General features: G+C 42.1%; 1 protein-coding gene across 1 annotated transcript in view; it reads left to right on the top strand.

Moving 5' to 3' along the window:
* LOC118367202 (tomoregulin-2-like) overlaps positions 1–17,165 on the top strand; it is a 162,924-nt gene extending 145,759 nt beyond the window's left edge. Inside the window, exons 6-10 of the mRNA XM_052493947.1 lie at positions 10,203–10,351; positions 11,353–11,412; positions 11,811–11,937; positions 14,353–14,511; positions 16,814–17,165. Coding sequence (XP_052349907.1) covers positions 10,203–10,351; positions 11,353–11,412; positions 11,811–11,937; positions 14,353–14,511; positions 16,814–16,910 — 592 coding nt within the window. The 3' untranslated portion in view covers positions 16,911–17,165. The remainder of the gene's footprint in view (positions 1–10,202; positions 10,352–11,352; positions 11,413–11,810; positions 11,938–14,352; positions 14,512–16,813) is intronic.
* Positions 17,166–20,868: the final 3,703 nt, after the last annotated feature.

Below are 20,868 nucleotides of genomic sequence, written 5' to 3'. Positions count from 1 at the left end.
GTGTGTGTGTGTGTGTGTGTGTGTGTGTGTGTGTGTGTGTGTGTGTGTGTGTGTGTGTGTGTGTGTGTGTGTGTGTGTGTGTGTGTGTGTGTGTGTATGTGTGTGTGTGTGTGTGTGTGTGTGTGTGTGTGTGTGTGTGTGTGTGTGTGTGTGTGTGTGTGTGTGTGTTGACGCAGTGCAGTATTGCAGTGGTAGTGCCTATTGTGGAGAAAGTGAGAGGCTCCATAAACAATGTATGGCCTACAGACATTATCCTTGATGACCGCCACACACGGCCACTCGGGATGGCAAGCCTCTGAAAGCACTTGTCACTTCTGGATGTGTGTGTGTATGTGTGTATGTGAGTGTGTGTGCGGTAATAATAGAAGGAGTATTCTGTATGCGTTATGTGTTTGTTTGGGAGTGCGAGTGTGTGCATGTGTGTGTGCGTCTAGGTCATGCATTTCATTACACAGTGTGAATATCTATACTTCTATGTATGAGATTGTCTTTGTCTGTTTGTGATTATGTGTGTGTTTGCACTATTTAAATTGAGCAGGTTGTAAAGCAGGGCCAGTGCTCTGGGCCAGGGGATAATAGAAAAGGAGCAGAGAATAATGACAGTTTTATAATTACAGTGTCTAATGTTCAGAGCTACTCAGCAAGAACTGCCTAGAGACTGCAAGTTTGGTGTAATTTCCAAAAAGAGCTCACAGTTTCCCTTCAAAATTTGACATTATTCTAGATTCATGTCATTTTTTTTTACCCATTCATTCCGTGTAGTTACAGGGTTAAGTCTGAGTAATTACAGGGTTAATTCTGAGTGGTTACAGGGTTAAAGCAGAAACAACTCAAAAGGATACGTTTAGGTATTCATTCTGAGTGGTTAAGGTTAGGCGTATGGTTTGAGAAAGGCTTAAAAGGAAATAATGAAAAACAATGCACTGTTATATTTAATAGGGTTGCACATTTTGGGGAATATTCAGAGGGGGAAACCTTCTGTGGGAATTTACGGGAATATTTGTGAATTAACGGAAATATATGCAAATTAATAAATGTTGATGTTTTTTGCAGTGGATACATAGCCATATTATATGGAGAGACAGGATAATTACAAATGATTATATCCTTCCAATAGATATTTAAAAAACGATTTATTTACAAATTGAACTTTAATTAAATGAGTTGACTCTTCACATTGGATGATTTCACTGAACAACAAAAGAAAGGGAATATTGAATGATCCCCACTGATTCATCACATCTGATAAAAATGTTTTCAACATACATCTGTATGATAGTCTAGAAACTAAAGCTTTGGATGTCTTCCTGTCAGACTTCCATTTCTTCTCCCTGGACCTCCTCAATGTCCACCTCTTGAACATCAGAATCTGTGGCCTCATCTTCACTGTCATTTTCCAACCTTGTTGAGGATGGCTCGTTCTCAGGCTCAAAAAGCCTCAAATTTGCCCTGATAGACACCAATTTTTCAACCCTTGTCATTGTCAGCCTGTTTTGGTGTGCTTTGGTGTGTGTTCCCAAACAAGGACCAGTTGCGCTCTCAGGTGGCTGATGTTGGTGGGATTTGGAGGATGATGGAAGCAACGGGGGAAAGAGCCTCAGATCCACAAAGTCCCTTCCACCTGGTGGCTGAGATATGTTGGCACAGCTGCCATATTGCATCTCCATCTCAAAGCCCTTCGCCAGACTGCCAAGAACCTTGCCCTTATCCAGGCCAAGGTGGCAAGACACGGTAGTGATGACACCATAGGCCTTGTTGATCTCTGCACCAGACAGGATGCTCTTGCCAGCATACTTGGTGTCCAACATGTACGCTGCGGCATGTATAGGCTTCAGGCAGAAGTCTTCACGCTTTTTGATGTATCTAAGAACTGCAGTTTCCTCTGCTTGGAGCAACAGTGAAGTGGGCAGGGCAGTACGGATTTCTTCTCTTACATCTGCGAGCAGAGTCTGAACATCAGACAGGATGGCATTATCTCCCTCAATCCGTGCAATGGCTACTGCTATAGGTTTCAGGATTTTCAGGCTGCTTACCACTCTCTCCCAAAATACATCATCCAGGAGGATCCTCTTTATGGGGCTGTCCATATCGGCAGGCTGTGATATGACCATTTCTTGGAGTGACCCCTTTCCCTCCAGGAGACTGCCAAACATCACGACAACACCACCCCAACGGGTGTTGCTGGGCAGCTTCAATGTGGTGTTCTTATTCTTCTCACTTTGCTTGGTGAGGTAGATTGCTGCTATAACTTGATGACCATTCACATACCTAACCATTTCCTTGACTCTGTTGTAGAGTATATCAATTGATTTCAGTGTCATTATGTTCTTGAGGAGCAGATTCAATGCATGAGCGGTACAGCCAATGGGCGTGATGTGAGGGTAGGACTCCTCCACTTCAGACCAAGCAGCCTTCATGCTTGAAGCATTGTCTGTCACCAGTGCAAATACCTTCTGTGGTCCAAGGTCATTGATGACTGACTGCCTTCAGCTCATCTGCAATGTAGAGACCATTGTGTCTGTTGTCCCATGTGTCTGTGATCTTGTAGAATACTGGTTGAGAGGTGGAGACGATGTAGTTAATTATTCCTTGCCCACAAACATTCTACCACCCATCAGAGAGGATTTCAATACAGTCTGCTTTCTCTATGATTTGCTTGACCTTCACTTGAACTCTGTTGAACTCTGCATTAGAGGTCGACCGATTATGATTTTTCAACGCCGATACGATACTGATTTTTGGAGGACCAAAAAAGCCCATACCGATTAATCAGACTATTTTTTTAATTTTATTTATTTGGAATAATGACAATTACAACAATACTGAATCAACACTTATTTTAACTTTATATAATACATCAATAAAATCAATTTAACCTCAAATAAATAATGAAACATGTTCAATTTGGTTTAAATAATGCAAAAACAAAGTGTTGGAGAAGAAAGTAATACGTGACTATATGCAATATGTGCCATGTATAAATGTGTGCCATGTAAAAATGTGTGCCATGCAAAATACGTGCCATGTAAAAAAGCTAACATTTAACATGAGACATCAATATTCCAAGGTAAGAGGTTTTAGGTTGTAGTTAATATAGTATTTATAGGACTATTTCTCTCTATACCACTTGTATTTCATATACCTTTGATTATTGGATGTTCTTATAGGCACTGCCAGTGTAACAGTATAGCTTCCGTCCCCCTCCTCACCCCTACCTGGGCTCGAACCAGGAACACATCGACAACAGCCACACTCGAAGCATCGTTACCCATCGCTCCTCAAAGCCGCGGCCCTTGCAGCGCAAGGGGAATAACTACTCCAAATCTAAAAGCGAGTGACTTTTGAAACGGTATTAGCGCACCCCCTGCTAACTAGCTAACCATTTCACATTGGTTACACCAGCCATTGGGCTGATAAGCTTGAAGTCATAAACAGCACTGTTTTTGCGAAGAGCTGCTGTCAAAACGCACAAAAGTGCTGTTTGAATGAATGATTACGGGCCTGCTGCTGCTCAGTCAGACTGCTCTATCAAATCAGACTTAATTATAACATAATAACACACAGAAATACAAGCCTTTGGTCATTAATATGGTCGAAATCGGAAACTATCATTTTGAAAACAAAACGTTTATTATTTCAGTGAAATACAGAACCGTTCGGTATTTTATCTAACGGGTGGTATCCCTAAGTCTAAATTATTCGTGTTACATTGCACAACCTTCAATGTTATGTCATAATTATGTAACATTCTGGCAAATTAGTTTGCAATGAGCCAGGCACCCCAAATTGTTGCATATACCCTGACTCTGCATGCAATGAACGCAAGAGAAATGACACAATTTCACCTGGTTAATATTGCCTGCTAAACGGGATTAGTAGTTATAACTAGTGATTAAGATTGATTGCTTTTTATAAGATAAGTTTAATGCTAGCTAGCAATTTACCTTGGCTTCTACTGCATTCGCGTAACAGGCAGGATACTCGTGGAGTACAGTGGTTAGAGCGTTGGACTAGTTACCTGTACGGTTGCAAGATTGGATCCCCTGAGCTGACAAGGTGAAAATCTGTCATTCTGCCCCTGAACAAGGCAGTTAACCCACCCACTAGGCCGTCATTGAAAATAAGAATGTATTCTTAACTGACTTGCCTAGTTAAATAAAGGTATATATATATATTTATATATATATATATATATATATAAAATAAAGAATTTTAAAAATCGGCACCCAAAAATACAGATTTCCGATTGTTATGAAAACTTGAAATCGGCCCTAATTAATTAGCCATTCCGATTAATCGGTCGACCTCTACTCTGCATCCAGCAAATTAATAGATAAAGCATGTATGGTTGGAGGGGTGTCTGCTGGGCGAAGAACATTCATAAATCTCTTCCACATGCTCAAATGCACACAAACACTTTCTGACATTCTGAGACATAAAGTCAAAGTCATGGACAAAATGGTAAACACTACCACAAATAAACAAGCTGAATTGTTTTATGCATATGAAGCCAGAATGAATACACACGCACACACACAGACACAGTGTCACGCCTTGGTCATAGTGTTTTGTGTTTCGTTATATATTTGGTCTGGCCACGGTGTGACATGGGTTTATTTTGTTGTATTTCGTATTGGGGTTTTGTAGTTATTGGGATTGCGGCTGAGTAGGGGTGTTGCATAGGCTTGGCTACCTGAGGCGGTTCTCAATCAGAGTCAGGTGATTCTCGTTGTCTCTGATTGGGAACCATATTTAGGTAGCCGGGGTTCACTGTGTATTTCGTGGGTGATTGTTCCTGTCTCTGTGTAGTGTTCACCAGATAGGCTGTAATTAGGTTTCACGTTCCGTTTGTTGTTTTTGTATTTATTTAAGTTATTTCATGTATCGCGATTCATTCATTAAAGACATGAGTAACCACCACGCTGCATTTCGGTCCGACTCTCTTTCGACAAACGAAGAACGCCGTTACACACAGACACACACAGTACCAGTTAAAAGTTTGTGCACGCCTACTCTTTCAAGGTTTTTTCTGTATTTTACTATTTTCTCCATTGTAGAATAATAGTGAAGACATCAACACTATGAAATAACACATGGAATCATGTAGTAACCGAAAAAGTGTTTAACGTATTTGAGATACTTCAAAGTAGCCACCTTTTGCGATAATGACAGCTTTGCACACTCTTGACATTCTCTGAACTAGTTTTATGAGGTAGTCACCTGGAATGCATTTCAATTAACAGGTTGTTAAAAGTTAATTGGTGGAATTTCTCTCCTTCTTAATGCGTTTGAGCCAATCAGTTGTGTTGTGACAAGGTAAGGGTGGTATACAGAAGATAGCCCTATTTGGTAAAAGACCAGGTTCATATTATGGCAAGAACAGCTCAAATAAGCAAAGAGAAACGGCAGTCCATTATTACTTTGAGACATAAACGTTAGTCAATCCAGAACATTTCAAGAAATATGAAAGTTTCTTCAAGTGCAGCCGCAAACACCATCAAGCGCTATCATCCAGAAACAGTGGATAGATGGCAGCATTAGCGCAAAACTGAAAGTGCAAACCACCACATTTCACCATGGCAAGGTGACTGGGAATATGGCTGAATACAAACAGTGTAGTTATTCCCTCCTTATGGCAATCAAACAAGCAAAACGTCAGTATAGAGACAAAGTGGAGTCACAATTCAACGGCACAGACACGAGACGTATGCGGCAGGGTCTACAGACAATCACGGACAATAAAGGGAAAACCAGGCAAGTCGTGCGGACACCGATGTCTTGCTTTCGGACAAGCTAAACAACTTCTTTGCCCGCTTTGAGGATAACACAGTGCTTCCGACGCTGCCCCCTACCAAGGACTGTGGGCTATCTTTCTCCGTGGCCGGTGTGAGTAAGACATTTAAACGTGTTAACCCTCGCAAGGCTGCCGGCCCAGATGACATCCCCAGCCGCGTCCTCAGAGCATGTGCAGACCGGCTGGCTGGAGTGTTTACGGACATATTCAATCTCTCCCTATCCCAGTCTGCTGTCCCCACATGCTTCAATATGGCCAACATTGTTCCTGTACTCAAGAAAGCTAAGGTAACTGAACTAAATGACTATTGCCCAGTTGCCCTCACTTCTGTCATCATTAAGTGTTTTGAGAGAATTGTCAAGGATCACATCACCTCTACCTTAACTGACACCCTAGATCGACTTCAATTTGCTTACCGCCCCAATAGATCCACAGACGATGCAATTGCACAGCACACTGTCCTATCCCATCTGGACAAGGGTAATACCTATGTAAGAATGCTGTTCATTGACTATAGCTCAGCATTCAACACCATAGTTTCCTCATAGGTCATCATTAAGCTCATTAAGCCCTGACGGACCGCCCCCAGGTGGTGGAGGTAGGAAAAAACACCTCCAAAAGAGTGCGTGCTCACCTCCTGTACTCTCTGTTCAACCACCAATTATCAAGTTTGCAGACGACAACAGTAGTTGGCATGATTACCAACAATTACGAAACAGCATACAGGAAGGAGGTGAGGGCCCTGGCAATGTGGTGCCAGGAAAATAACCTCTCTATCAACATCAACAAAACAAGGGAGCTGATCGTGGACTTCAGGAAACAGCAGAGGGAGCATCCCCCCATTCACATCGACAGGACTGCAATGGAGAAGGTGGAAAGCTTCAAGTTCCTCGGTGTACACATCACTGACAAACTGAAATGGTTCACCCACACAGAACTTCAGGAGGCTAAAGAAATTTGTCTTGGCATCTAAAACCCTCACAAGCTTTTACAGATGCACAATTTAGAGCATCCATTCAGGCTGTATCGCCGCTATCATCCAGAAGGCAAGGTCAGTGCAGGTGCATCAAAGCTGGGACCTGAAAAACAGCTTCTATCTCAATGCCATCAGACCGTTAAATAGCCATCACTAGCACCGTAGAGGCTGCTGCCCTATAGGCATAGACTTGAAATCACTGACCACTTTAATAATGAAACACTGATCACTTTAATAATGTTTACATAATTTGCATTACTCATCTCAAATGTACACTACCTTTCAAAAGTTTGGGGTCACATAAAAATGTCCTTGTTTTCCCTGAAAACATACATGAAATGAGATTCAACATGAATAGGAAATATAGTCAAGACATTGACAAGGTTATAAATAATGATTTTTAATTGAAATAATAATTGTGTTTTGCTTTCGTCAAAAGAATCTTCCATTTGCAGCAATTACAGCCTTGCAGACCATTAGCATTCTAGTTGTCAATTTGTTGAGGTAATCTGAAGAGATTTCAACCCATGCTTCCTGAAGCACCTCCCACAATTTGGATTGGCTTGATGGGCACTTCCTACGTACCATACGATCAAGCCGCTCCTACAACAGCTCAATAGGGTTGAGATCCGGTGACTGTGCTGACCACTCCATTTTAGACAGAATACCAGCTGACTGCTTCTTCCCTAAATGGTTCTTGCATAGTTTGGAGCTGTGCTTTGGGTCATTGTCCTGTTGGGAGAAAATTGACACCAATTAAGCGCCATTCACAGGGAGCACTTCCGGCGCTGACAGAGATGGCCGCCTCGCTTCGCATTCCTAGGAAACTATGCAGTATTTCGTTTTTTATGTATTATTTCTTACATTGTTACCCCAGGAAATCTCAAGTTTTATTACATGCAGCTGGGAGGAACTCAAGCATTTCGCTGCACTCGCATTAACATCTGATAACCATGTGTATGTGACAAATAAAATTGTATTTTAATTAATTTGGTATGGCATGGCATTGCAAAATGGAGTGATGGCCTTCCTTCTTCAAGATCCCTTTTACCCTGTTCCACTTTACCATCACCAATGCACTCCTAGACCATCACATTGCCTCCACCATGCTTGACAGATGGCGTCAAGCACTCCTCCAGCATATTTTCATGTTTCTGTGTCTCATGTTCTTCTTTGTGATCTGAACACACTTTTTTCCAATCTTCCTCTGTCCAGTGTCTGTGTTCCTTTGACCATCTTAATCTTTTCTTTTTATTGGCCAGTATGAGATATGTTTTTTTCTTTGCAACTCTGCCTGGAAGGCCAGCATCCCAGAATCACCTCTTCACTGTTGACGTTGAGACTGGTGTTTTGCAGGTACTATTTAATGAAGCTGCTAGTTGAGGACTTGCATCTGTTTCTCAAACTAGACACTCTAATGTACTTGTCCTCTTGCTCAGGTGTGCACCGGGTCCTCCCACTCCTCTTTCAATTCTGGTTAGCGCCAGTTTGAGCTGTTCTTTGAAGAGAGTAGTACACCGCGTTGTATGAGATCTTGAGTTTCTTGACAATTTCTTGCATGGAATAGCCTTCATTTCTCAGAACAAGAATAGACCGATGAGTTTCAGAAGAAAGTTAATTGTTTCTGGCCATTTAGAGCCTGTAATCAAACCCACAAATGCTGAAGCTCCAGATTCTCAACTAGTCTAAAGAGGGCCAGTTTTATTGCTCCTTTAATCATGACTACAGTTTTCAGCTGTGCTAACATAATTGCAAAAGGGTTTTCTAATGATCAATTAACCTTTTAAAATTATAAACTTGGATTAGCTAACACAACGTGCCATTGGAACACAGGAGTGATGGTTGCTGATAATGGGCCTCTGTACGTCTTTGTAGATATTCCATGAAAAATCTTCTGTTTCCAGCTACAATAGTCATTTACAATATTAACAATGCCTACACTGTATTTCTGATCAATTTTATGTTATTTTAATGTACAGAAAATGTGCAAAAACAAGGCCATTTCTAGATGAGCACACATTTTTGAACGGTAGTGTATATGCTGTATTCTATTAAATTCAAATATATGTGTATTTGTGTGTATTGTTCTGAAAATGTTAGATTTTACTGCACTGTTTGAGCTAGAAACCAAAGTATTTCGTTACACTCGCAATAACATCTGCTAAACACTTGTGACCATGAGGACATGGTCCTTCTGTGGCACAGTTGGTAGAGCATGGCGCTTGTAACGCCAGGGTAGTGGGTTCGATTCCCGGGACCACCCATACGTAGAATGTATGCACACATGACTGTAAGTCGCTTTGGATAAAAGCGTCTGCTAAATGGCATATATATTATTATATATATAGGACAGCCACAGGAAAGGAAGACCCAGAGTTACCTCTGCTGCAGAGGATAAGTTTGTTAGAGTTAACTGCACCTTAAACTGCAGCCCAAATAAATGCTTCACAGGGTTCCAGTAACAGACACATCTCAACATCAACTGTTCAGAGGAGAATGCGTGAATCAGGCCTTCATGGTCGAAATTGCTGCAAAGAAACAACTACTAAAGGACACCAATAAGAAGAAGAGACTTGCTTGGGCCAAGAAACACGAGCAATGGACATTAGACCGGCGTAAAGCTGTCCTTTGGTCTGATGAGTCCAAATGGAGGAGGAGGTGTGATGGCGTGGGGGTGCTTTGCTGGTGACACTGTCTGTGATTTATTTAGAATTCAAGGCACACTTAACCAGCATGGCTACCACAGCAATGTGCAGCGATATGCCCTCCAATCTGTTTGGCACTTTGTGGGACTATCATTTGTTTTCTCAACAGGACAATGACCCAATACACACCTCCAGGCTGTGTAAGGGCTATTTGACCAAGAAGAAGATTGATTTAGTGCTGCATCAGACGACCTGGACTCCGTAATCACCCGACTTCAACCCAATAGAGATGGTTTGGGATGAATTGGACCGTAGAGTGAAGGAAAAGCAGCCAACAAGTGCTTAGCATATGTGGGAACTCCTACTCAAGACTGTTGGAAAAGCATTCCTCATGACGCTGGTTGACAGAATGTCAATAGTGTGCAAAGCTGTCATCAAGGCAAATGGTGGCTACTTTGACGAATCAGAATATCAAATATCAAATATAATCAAATATGAAATATATTTTGATTAGTCTAACACTCTCTTGCTTACTACATGATTCCATATGTGTTATTTAACAGTTTTGATGTCTTCACTATTATTCTACAATGTATAAAATAGTAAAAAAATCAAGAAAAACCCTTGAATGGGTTGGTGTGTCCAAACTCTTGACAGTTACTGTAAAAAATGTTTTAACACAATAGACTACTACACTCAACAACAGCGATTCACTGAATAATTACAACTACAATTCTCCATCGCTGTCTTCTTTATTTGATGTGTCCCATCATTTTTTTTGTGGCAGGTGCGTGTGTAACATTGACTGCTCCCACATCAGCTTCAACCCGGTTTGCGCTTCAGATGGCCGTTCCTATGACAACCCCTGCCAGGTGAAGGAGGCGTCTTGTCAGAAGCAGGAGAGGATCGAGGTTAAATACCTGGGCCACTGCCAAGGTGATATAGCTACTGTTATACACAACTTTTTTCTATATCTCTTTCTTCTTCTTCTTCTTCTTCACACACACGCTGTCATTTTGAAAAACACTATGTTAATCCAATGTTTTCTTATTATTATTATTCCTTCACCTCTTTCTATGTTCATATTTAGTCATTTAGGACCCAGTTCAATCAATTGAAGATACAGGAAGACCCGCACTGCCAGTTAATTCTGAATATTTGTGCTGTTTTGGAAGTTTCAAACTCCTTACAACTGTCAAAAACTCCTCTCACAGAATTTTGACGTGGAGCCATATTTGTCCTTGAATACTTTATCAGCAACTCAATTGAATTGGGACCTTTATCATTTTAATTTGACCAACATTCAATCCAGGTCAAAGCAATACAACATAACCACGTCAACAAAACACCATCATTATGTTTTTTATAACAGCAACCCATTCACCAAGAATCTATACTTTTCTTCTTGTTTGAATGGAGCACAGCAATTCTGTGACAGCAAGAAATACATATTTTCAAATGAATCAATAAAAATGGTATTATATTGTATGGAAGGTTTTATAACAGTTATCCAGCATTCTAACCTTTGGTTTGGATAATTTGAATAGGATAAATCATGATCCTATAACACTCAATACTCTAAATATATGCTCTACATATTGTTAGAACATTTTAAGTAATTATTTTTGTTTTGTTTCATAGAGTTATTATTATAATCATTTTTTTTTAAATATTGTAAACCACACTTGACACACTCATAGACGAGAGAATTGGTGAAAGAAATTAGAAAGAAACTACGAAGTGAAGTACTTTACTACCCTAGCTACTGGTTCAAGGTCATTTTTGTGTTTTAGCCTGTCATTTTGTCTCTAGCATGACTCATAGTGCTGATTGAGGATCTGTTTTCCCTGTTAGATCAAGAATAGACATACTGTACAAGGTTGGACCTTGTATGCAAGAGGTCTTAATCAGCACTCTTACTCTGACTACCTTCTCAGGTGACATCATGACAGGGACCAAAGCCGGAGACGGACACTATGCCAGGAAAGACTACTCAGGTAGGTGCACGTGTGTGTGTATCAGGTCTGTGAATAATAGCAGACGGGACTAGACATCTTAGGGTGTATTCCACATGGCACTTTTGAAAAAAGTAATGCACACAGTGCATAAGTGCTCATAAATGTCATTGACAGCAATTACGCTATTATGCTAAATTAGTGAGACTCACCTTTACCCTTTCAATCCTATACATTTTTTTTTTATCCCTTGGCATTCACTGCTTCTGTGCTCTGTACTTTGTGTGTGAATGTGTGTGATGTGTGTGTGTATGTGTGTGTGTGTGTGTGTGTGTGTGTGTGTGTGTGTGTGTGTGTGTGTGTGTGTGTGTGTGTGTGTGTGTGTGTGTGTGTGTGTGTGTGTGTGTGTGATGTGTGTGTGTATGTGTGTGTGTGTGTAGAAGAGAAGCCGGACCAGAGAGGAGAGGTGGCCATAGGGTTGTATATTCCCTGTCCCGAGCACTACAAGAACTACTGTGTCCACGGAGAGTGTGAATACCCCAACATACTGTCTGTGCCGTCCTGCAGGTACACACACACACACACAAAGAGCCATACTGACACACGCATACACACAAGACACATACCATCACATACTGACACACACAACCTCAATCCCCCGCCCACACACACACACACACACACACACACACACACACACACACACACACACACACACACACACACACACACACACACACACACACACACACCCATGATCACTTGTGCCCCTTCGAGCTCTCTGGCTGAGTAATAAGCCTGTGGGCAGACCAAGCCCATTAACCTGTGAGGTCAGTGGGGTTGTGCTGCGGTCACAGTGACAGGGCTTTAGCCTCTGCTCATCTCTCCCCTCACAGCAACACGGCTCTAAACCCGTAGCTCTTCAAGCCTACAGGCCCTGAATACTGAATAGTGGTCATAGTGAACTTGTATGGGGAAAATTGGTGAAGGTCTCTGGCACCCTCTGTTGTATGGAGGCGGTAGTGTTTTGATGAATGGGAATGTTGATTTAGGATCAGTTTTGCCTTTTAGATCCAAATGAATAGGATTACGTGGACAGAGGGAGACCTGATCCTAGATCACCACTCTTAATCTGAGGCGCTTAATAATCCGCCATCGATAAAAGACAGTACTGTGCAGCCGTCTTCCTCGACCTGGCCGTATTCTATCAGCAGACTCAACAGCCTTGGTTTCTCTAATGACTACCTCGCCTGGTTCACTAACTACTTCTCAGATAGAGTTCAGTGTTTCAAATCAGAGGTCCTGTTTGTCTGGACCTCTGGCAGTCTCTATTGGGTTGCCACAGGGTTTAATTCTCGGGCTGACTATTTTCCCTGTATATATCAATGAATTCGCTCTAGCTGCAGGTGATTCTTTGATCACCCCTACGCAGACGACAACATTCTGTATACACCTGGCCCTTTTTTGGACACTGCATTAACAAACCTCCAAATGAGCTTCAACGCCATACAACACTGCTTCCTTGGACTCCAACTGCTTTTAAATGCAAGTAAAACTAAATACATGCTCTTCAACCGATCGCTGCCTGCACCTGCCCGCCCGACTAGCATCACTACTCTGGATGTTTCTGACTTAGAATATGTGGACAACTATAAATACCTAGGTGTCTGGCTAGACTGTAAACTCTCCTTCCAGACTGACATTAAGCATCTCCAATCCAAAATTAAATCTAGAATCAGCTTCCTATTTTGTAACAAAGCCTCCTTCACTTATGCTGCCAAACATACCCTCGTAAAACGGACTATCCTACCGATCCTTGACTTCGACGATGTCATTTACAAAATAGCCTCCAACACTCACAGTGCCATCCGTTTTGTCACCAAAGCCCCATATACTACCCACCACTGCGACCTGTATGCTCTCGTGCGTGCGTGCGTGCGTGCGTGCGTGCGTGCGTGCGTGTGTGTGTGTGCAGAGCAGGGTGATGCAGGTGTTGGTAGGTAATGACCTCCCCAGAGAAAGAGAGAGAAGGATAGACTGATTTAAATTGTACCGCTTTTAGACCAGGCCCACAGAGACAGTGGTCCTCCAGATAACTCCTACACACACACACACACACACACACACACACACACACACACACACACACACACACACACACACACACACACACACACACACACACAACCTTGTTTATACCTGGCACTAATTTGATCCTTGGTCCTAATCTTGCCTACATTCTGATTGTGCCCACATTACCAGATATGCGTCTACAGGTGGCATTCAAATGTGTCTCTCATCCGCCCACTGTGTTCGAAATTGTGACCAGATTTCCTGGTACCTCCCTATATGCAAATAATTTGATCGATATTCTTAAAAAAATTATATTTATTTCTTGTCATTAGTCAATCGTGCCACCTGTCAATGATTTTAGATGGCGGAATAATGAGGATTTCAATGGTTTCACTGTCCAGCTCCATCTACACTTGTTGTATATCCGTACATAATGTGTGCCTGATTACCTCCGGAGGTGGTCAGAAAGATCTGATCACAATCAGATCACAATGTCTCTTTTGATCGTCTACACTTGTCTAAAAATGTGGGCACAATCAGGATGTGAACACAATCAGGACAGAGGATGCATGTTAGCAGCAGGTATAAACAGGAGTTTACAGTTACTTCAAACACATACAGTCTAAAGACACACACACCTGTAACCTCAGAAACACATTAGCCTGTAAACTATGGTGACCTCAAACTTGCACACAACACGCACGCATGCACAAAACACACACACATACATGTACACAAACTAACATCAACCTGTGTGTGTGTGTGTGTGTGTGTGTGTGTGTGTGTGTGTGTGTGTGTGTGTGTGTGTGTGTGTGTGTGTGTGTGTGTGTGTGTGTGTGTGTGTGTGTGTGTGTGTGTGTGTGTGTGTGTGTGTGTGTGTGTGTGTGTGTGTGTGTGTGTGTGTGTCAGCTGTCACTCAGGCTTCAGCGGGCCCCATTGTGACACTAAGGAGTTCAATGTGCTCTACGTGGTCCCCGGCTCTGGCAAGCTGCGCTACGTCCTCATCGCCTCCATCATCGGAGCTCTGCAGGTGGCCATCATCTGTGTGGTGGTACTCTGTATTACCAGGTAGGACACACACACAAACACACACACATGCACACTCATACAGTATACACACGCATACACATGTATGTGCACACATACACAACCACATTGTGCAAACACACGCACACACACTTCTGTGAGCACGCATACGGTACCTTGGCCATCCACAGGGGGTGATTAGGGGTTGAGTAACCAAAGGAGTTTGAGAACCACTACATTACACAACCATTATGCATATACTTTCACATGCTGTGCATACACACAAACACTTGCCCAAAGCAATCCTGCATCCTAATATTCATACTGCTATCCATGAGACAGGAAACAGATTACATTACCTCATTACATTATACACAAATGCATGCCCACCTACTCCCACAGAGGACTGTATACAGTACATACACAAACAGAGATCAATTTTCCACATTGGGATGTCATGATGAGAGGGAGTGCAATCATAGGGGGTTACGTTCAGGTGCTGTGGAGGGAATGCAGAAAGGTCATCTTGTTTACCTCTCGCACCACAGGGAGGGTGGAGAAGAACTCTGCTCCCACTGTGCACACTCTCTCTCTCACACACACACACACACACACACACACACACACACACACACACACACACACACACACACACACACACACACACACACACACACACACACACACACACACACACACACACTGCCACTCAGCCACTCAGTCAGCAGCCTTCTGCCCTTAGGCTGACCTATGCAAAACATGACATTTAATAAAGTTTTTAAAGCTTTCACCAAGTTGAAACTCCTCCAAATAGAGAGGGAGAAACAGAGGTAGAAATAAGAGAGAGAACGGGGGGAGAGAGTGAAAGAGAAAGATCAATGATAGATAAAGAGAAAAATGAGAAACAGAAAATTAATGAGGGAGACATTAGAAGAGAGTGAAAGAATTAGAGGGAGTAAGACAGATGGAGCCCGAAAGAGAGAGACAGAGAAAAGGAGACTGAGATATGGAAAAGGAAGAGGGCGAGTCGGAGAATGAGAGAGAGAGAGAAGTGTGATAGAAAGATACGGACTGTCTGTGTAGCTCAATTACATTAATTTATTTCCCTGTAAACCTCTGAATTCAATGCAGTTTAAACAAATTCACATCGCTTCTATAGCAAAGGACACACACACACACATTTTACGACTCTCTACCTTTAGTACATTTGGATTTATTTATAGCACCCTCACCCCCATAATTGTCCCGTATTCTAAATGCAGAAATATCATTTAATATATTATAATTTATTATTATTGAAAATACTATGTGTACAGTTGATAAACATATTCAAAAGAATAGGTAGAAGACCAATCTATGTATTTCGGGAAGAATATATAACATAACCATTCATTTATAAAGCCTCTTGTTCAAAGTGTATAGACAAAGTTTTGTACAGAATATTTTGAATAAGTACATAATAGCTCCAACCATTTCATATGTATCAAAGAAGTAGAAAAATCAACAGGAGTTGCAATATAATTAGGGCTGTTAATTATTAAACTCAAGTTAATCTTTTGTAATTTTAGTGGAAGAAAAACATCCAAAATACATAATATATACAGATAGACATTGAGGATAAATAAAGTGTTCTTTCTCAATTTACCCAATTTTGTTAACCATTACATTAGACAAAATCAAGACATCAGGATTTCTCTTTTCTTGTATGACACATCTTAATTACAGCTCACTTTAAGCAATATTTTTGCAACTCCTGCGAGTTCATTGGATTTTTAAAAATTTGTATTAGTTTTACAGCCCTAAATACAATGCATTATAAGTCATCTTTTGTTAAAAAAAAAATGAAGTCCTTTAACTACAGTTAAAGGGAACATTGTCCTTTAGATTCTTACAGACTCAATAACTTAAGCAAATTTCTTCCACTTGATTTATGTATTTGGATTGAACAAGTGCTATCTGGTAGTAATATATTGTTGACAGATCAGCTTTTATTTAGACTTCTCACTTCTCTCTATGGACATGCATGTCATTAACCACTCCACTTGGTGGCAACGAAGGCTATCTTATTTTTATAACAAGCATTTCTAAAGCAATCCAATGCCCTTCTTGGCTTAATTAGTGTATCTTCAAGTATATGAGGAATCCAGCTACTAAACCAACCGGGGTTCAATAAATAAGAACTATTTCTTTATAATGACAAAAAAAATAACGATGAGTTTCACCATCAAGGCCTGGGATACTGAACATAGGGCAAATTACATAGCATTCTGTCTCTGTCTCTCTGTCTCTCTCTTGATCTATCTCTCTCCTCTCCTGTCCTCTACTCCACATCCTGTCTGGACAGGAAGTGCCCGCGGAGCAACAGGGTCAATCGGCAGAAGCAGAACGCCACCCACTACAGCTCAGAGAACACCATGCGCGCCTCCACCCGCCTCATCTGAGTGAGCCTCCCCAGGGAAACCCTAAGACCCGCTCCGCTCTGGGTCCAAATTGCACCATAGACACAGATCTAGGATCAGCTTTACCCTTCTTTCCTTCAATCCCAACCTGAATTAACTATAAGGGAGTGGGTGGTGGGAGGGGGACAAAACTGACCTTAGATCGGCATCTAGGAGGTCGCGCAATCCCCAACTCGCCGACCCCGATCATGAGGAATAGAACAATGGGGAGTGGGGGGGAAACAATGGGGGGGGGGGGCTATAGATGTGGGCTATCTGATGTTCGTGGGGGAATGTTGGTTGTTTTTAGGGGTAGAACCAATAGGGGGTTGGGGCGGGAGGGGGTCTACACGTGATGCCTTGCACCTGTGGTATAGGTCACTAAGAGGAATCTATGGTACTACAGTACAGCTCTGTTTGGTTATGTATTACTGGGTCTATTTCCAATAGTTATTACATTGTCTTGGTGGGGTCTTTTTTCTGTAATGTAAATAAATAATTTATATCATGAAAAGTGACCTTGGCCGATCTACAATATTGCTGTCGAGTGTTGATTCTCACATTTATGGTTAAGACAACGTCACTCTCAAGAGAAAACATGAATTCTTAAGAGGAAAGAGACAACAGGTACATTTGTCTGAGATGAAATGTGTATTTTCAGATCTTTACTTTTGGATCTATCATCAATTCAGGGCCTAGTGGGCGGCAGGTGAGTGAACTTCCCAGCAATCAGTGAAATGTGTTGATCAATTAACTATCAGATAGAAAAAGAAAACCTGAGCTTCAGCGTTGTGGAACATTGAAGATAGAAATGTCATGACATTTGTCTTACAGTTGATACATGATGACTCTTTATTCTAAATGTCAGAGAAGCATGTTTGTTCTACATAAGATATTTCTATCGGAACTTTCCACAACTTTGGACCTTGAAGGCCATAATTGATGGTGAGGAGCGGACTTGACACAAGGATGTGCTATTTTACCATATGTCTACCCCACTAAAAGAAAACTGAGTTACAGTAACTGAGTTACAGTATCAGTACCTTGCCAATTATGTGCTATTGGCAGGTGATGTCTTTTCTACACACACCCACACACACACACACACACACACACACACACACACACACACACACACACACACACACACGCGCGCGTACACACACACATGTACACACACACACATACAGACTTATTTAACCTTGTGGGAGGACACAAGTTATTATAAAATCATATCCTTAACCTAACCCTTACCTATCCTTAACCCGAAAAACGAATTTAACCCTAACTTATAAAACAAACCTTTAACCCCTAACCCTGACACTAATTCTAACCTTAACCCTAAACTCCCTTTTTTTCGGTTTAGGCTCCCCACAAGTATAGCTAAACACATCCACAACACAGGAGATTGGTGGCACATAAATTGGGGAGGACGGGCTCGTGGTAATGGCTGGAGAGGAATCAGTGGAATGGTATCAAATACATAAAACACATGGTTTATGCCATTCCATTTGTGGCGTTCCATACATTTTTATGAGCCATCTCAGCAGCCTTCACTGGTACACACACACACACACACAAATTATATACACATGTCCAGCTGACAGATTTAAAATACCATACAGGTATGTTGAAAAGTCTTTAATTTTGAATTGTACACACCACTGACAAGACATTTTCAAAGTGGTCTCACTGGCCAGGTTCTGTTATGTTTACAGTTGAACTGAGCTGACCAGGAGGAGTTGTGGTCAATGTCAGGGTCACCCAAAGGCTACACTGCCAGACTACAGGATTCCACACAAATTCCACCGAGATTGAGACAACGGAGAGGAGGGGTGAGGGGGGAGGCACTTCCCAGTTCACCCCACAGCCGAGCGTGTGGAATCCTCTCTTCCTGTCCTCTCCCCTAATTTTTTTCAGATCGGGGGTAAGGTAGGAGCAGGAAACTCTGAATGTCTGCATGCGCGACCAAATATGCGCAATGGGAATGTTATCATTCCGGGACCAGTGTTGAATTAGATGTGTGTCCTCTTCACAGGAATGTAGCATTTTACACATAGGATGGGATTGTTCCTAACATTCTATTTTAGGGATAGGGAGATTTTATCATGGTATGTGCCTTTACCAAAAGGCAAAAAGCCTCCTGCGGGGACTGGGGATAAAACTTTTTTTTTTAAACACAAGAGAGACAACACAACACTACATAAAGAGAGACCTAAGACATACAGTATGGTAGCAACACAACATGACAACAACATAGTTGCAACAAAACATGGCAGCAGCACGACATTTTAGCAGCATAAAACATGGTGCTAACATGCGTCCTTTGTCCTGAAAATGTCCACATTCTGATTGTGCCCACATTTTAAGACAGGTGTAGACTATTAATGCATATTACATAATGCATTTTTATCTGATTGTGATCTGATCTTTCTGAACACCTCCAGAGGTAATCAGGCAAGCATTGTGTCTGGATCAGACAGATCTTGACAGTCAAATCAAATCAAATGTATTTGTCATATACACATGTTTAGCAGATGTTAATGCGAGCGTAGCGAAATGCTTTTGCTTCTAGTTCCGACAATGCAGTATTAACCAACGAGTAATCTAACCTAACAATTCCAAAACTACTACCTTATACACACAAGTGTAAAGGGATAAAGAATATGTACATAAGATATATGAATGAGTAATGGTACAGAACGGCATAGGCAAGATACAGTAGATGGTATCGAGTACAGTATATACATATGCGATGAGTAATGTAGGGTAGGTAAACAAAGTGGCATAGTTTACAGTGGCTAGTGACACAAGTATTACATAAAGATGCAGTAGATGATATAGGATACAGTATATACATATACATATGAGATGAGTAATGTAGGGTATGTAAACATTATATTAAGTAGCATTGTTTAAAGTGGCTAGTGATATATTTTACATCAATTTCCATCCATTCCCATTATTAAAGTGGCTGGAGTTGAGTCAGTGTGGTGTTAGCAGCCACTCAATGTTAGTGGTGGCTGTTTAACAGTCTGATGGCCTTGAGATAGAAGCTGTTTTTCAGTCTCTCGGTCCCTGCTTTGATGCACCTGTACTGACCTCGCCTTCTGGATGATAGTGGGGTGAACAGGCAGTGGCTCGGGTGGTTGTTGTCCTTTGATGATCTTTATGGCCTTCCTGTGACATCGGGTGGTGTAGGTGTCCTGGAGGGCAGGTAGTTTCCCCCCGTTGATGCTACCCTCTGGAGAGCCTTATGGTTGTGGGCGGAGCAGTTGCCGTACCAGGCGGTGATACAGCCCGACAGGATGCTCTCGATTGTGCATCTGTAGAAGTTTGTGAGTGCTGTTGGTGACAAGCCGAATTTCTTCAGCCTCCTGAGGTTGAAGAGGCGCTGCTGCACCTTCTTCACGACGCTGTCTGTGTGGGTGGACCAATTCAGTTTGTCCGTGATGTGTATGCCGAGGAAATTAAAATTTACTATCCTCTCCACTACTGTCCCATCGATGTGGATAGGGGGGTGCTCCCTCTGCTGTTTCCTGAAGTCCACAATCATCTCCTTTGTTTTGTTGACGTTGAGTGTGAGGTTATTTTCCTGACACCACACTCCGAGGGCCCTTACCTCCTCCCTGTAGGCCGTCTCGTCATTGTTGGTAATCAAGCCTACCACTGTAGTGTCGTCCGCGAACTCGATGATTGAGTTGGAGGCGTGCATGGCCACGCAGTCATGGGTGAACAGGGAGTACAGGAAAGGGCTCAGAACGCACCCTTGTGGGGCCCCAGTGTTGAGGATCAGTGGGGTGGAGATGTTGTTACCTTCCCTCACCACCTGGGGGCGGCCTGTCAGGAAGTCCAGTACCCAGTTGCACAGGGCGGGGTCGAGACCCAGGGTCTCGAACTTGATGACGAGTTTGGAGGGTACTATGGTGTTAAATGCTGAGCTGTAGTCGATGAACAGCAT

This window comes from Oncorhynchus keta, chromosome 34, assembly GCF_023373465.1.
Source record: "Oncorhynchus keta strain PuntledgeMale-10-30-2019 chromosome 34, Oket_V2, whole genome shotgun sequence".
Classification (NCBI taxonomy): Eukaryota; Metazoa; Chordata; class Actinopteri; order Salmoniformes; family Salmonidae; genus Oncorhynchus; species Oncorhynchus keta.
Note: the sequence above shows the minus strand (reverse complement) of the source record. Positions and strands in the feature narration are given on the sequence as shown.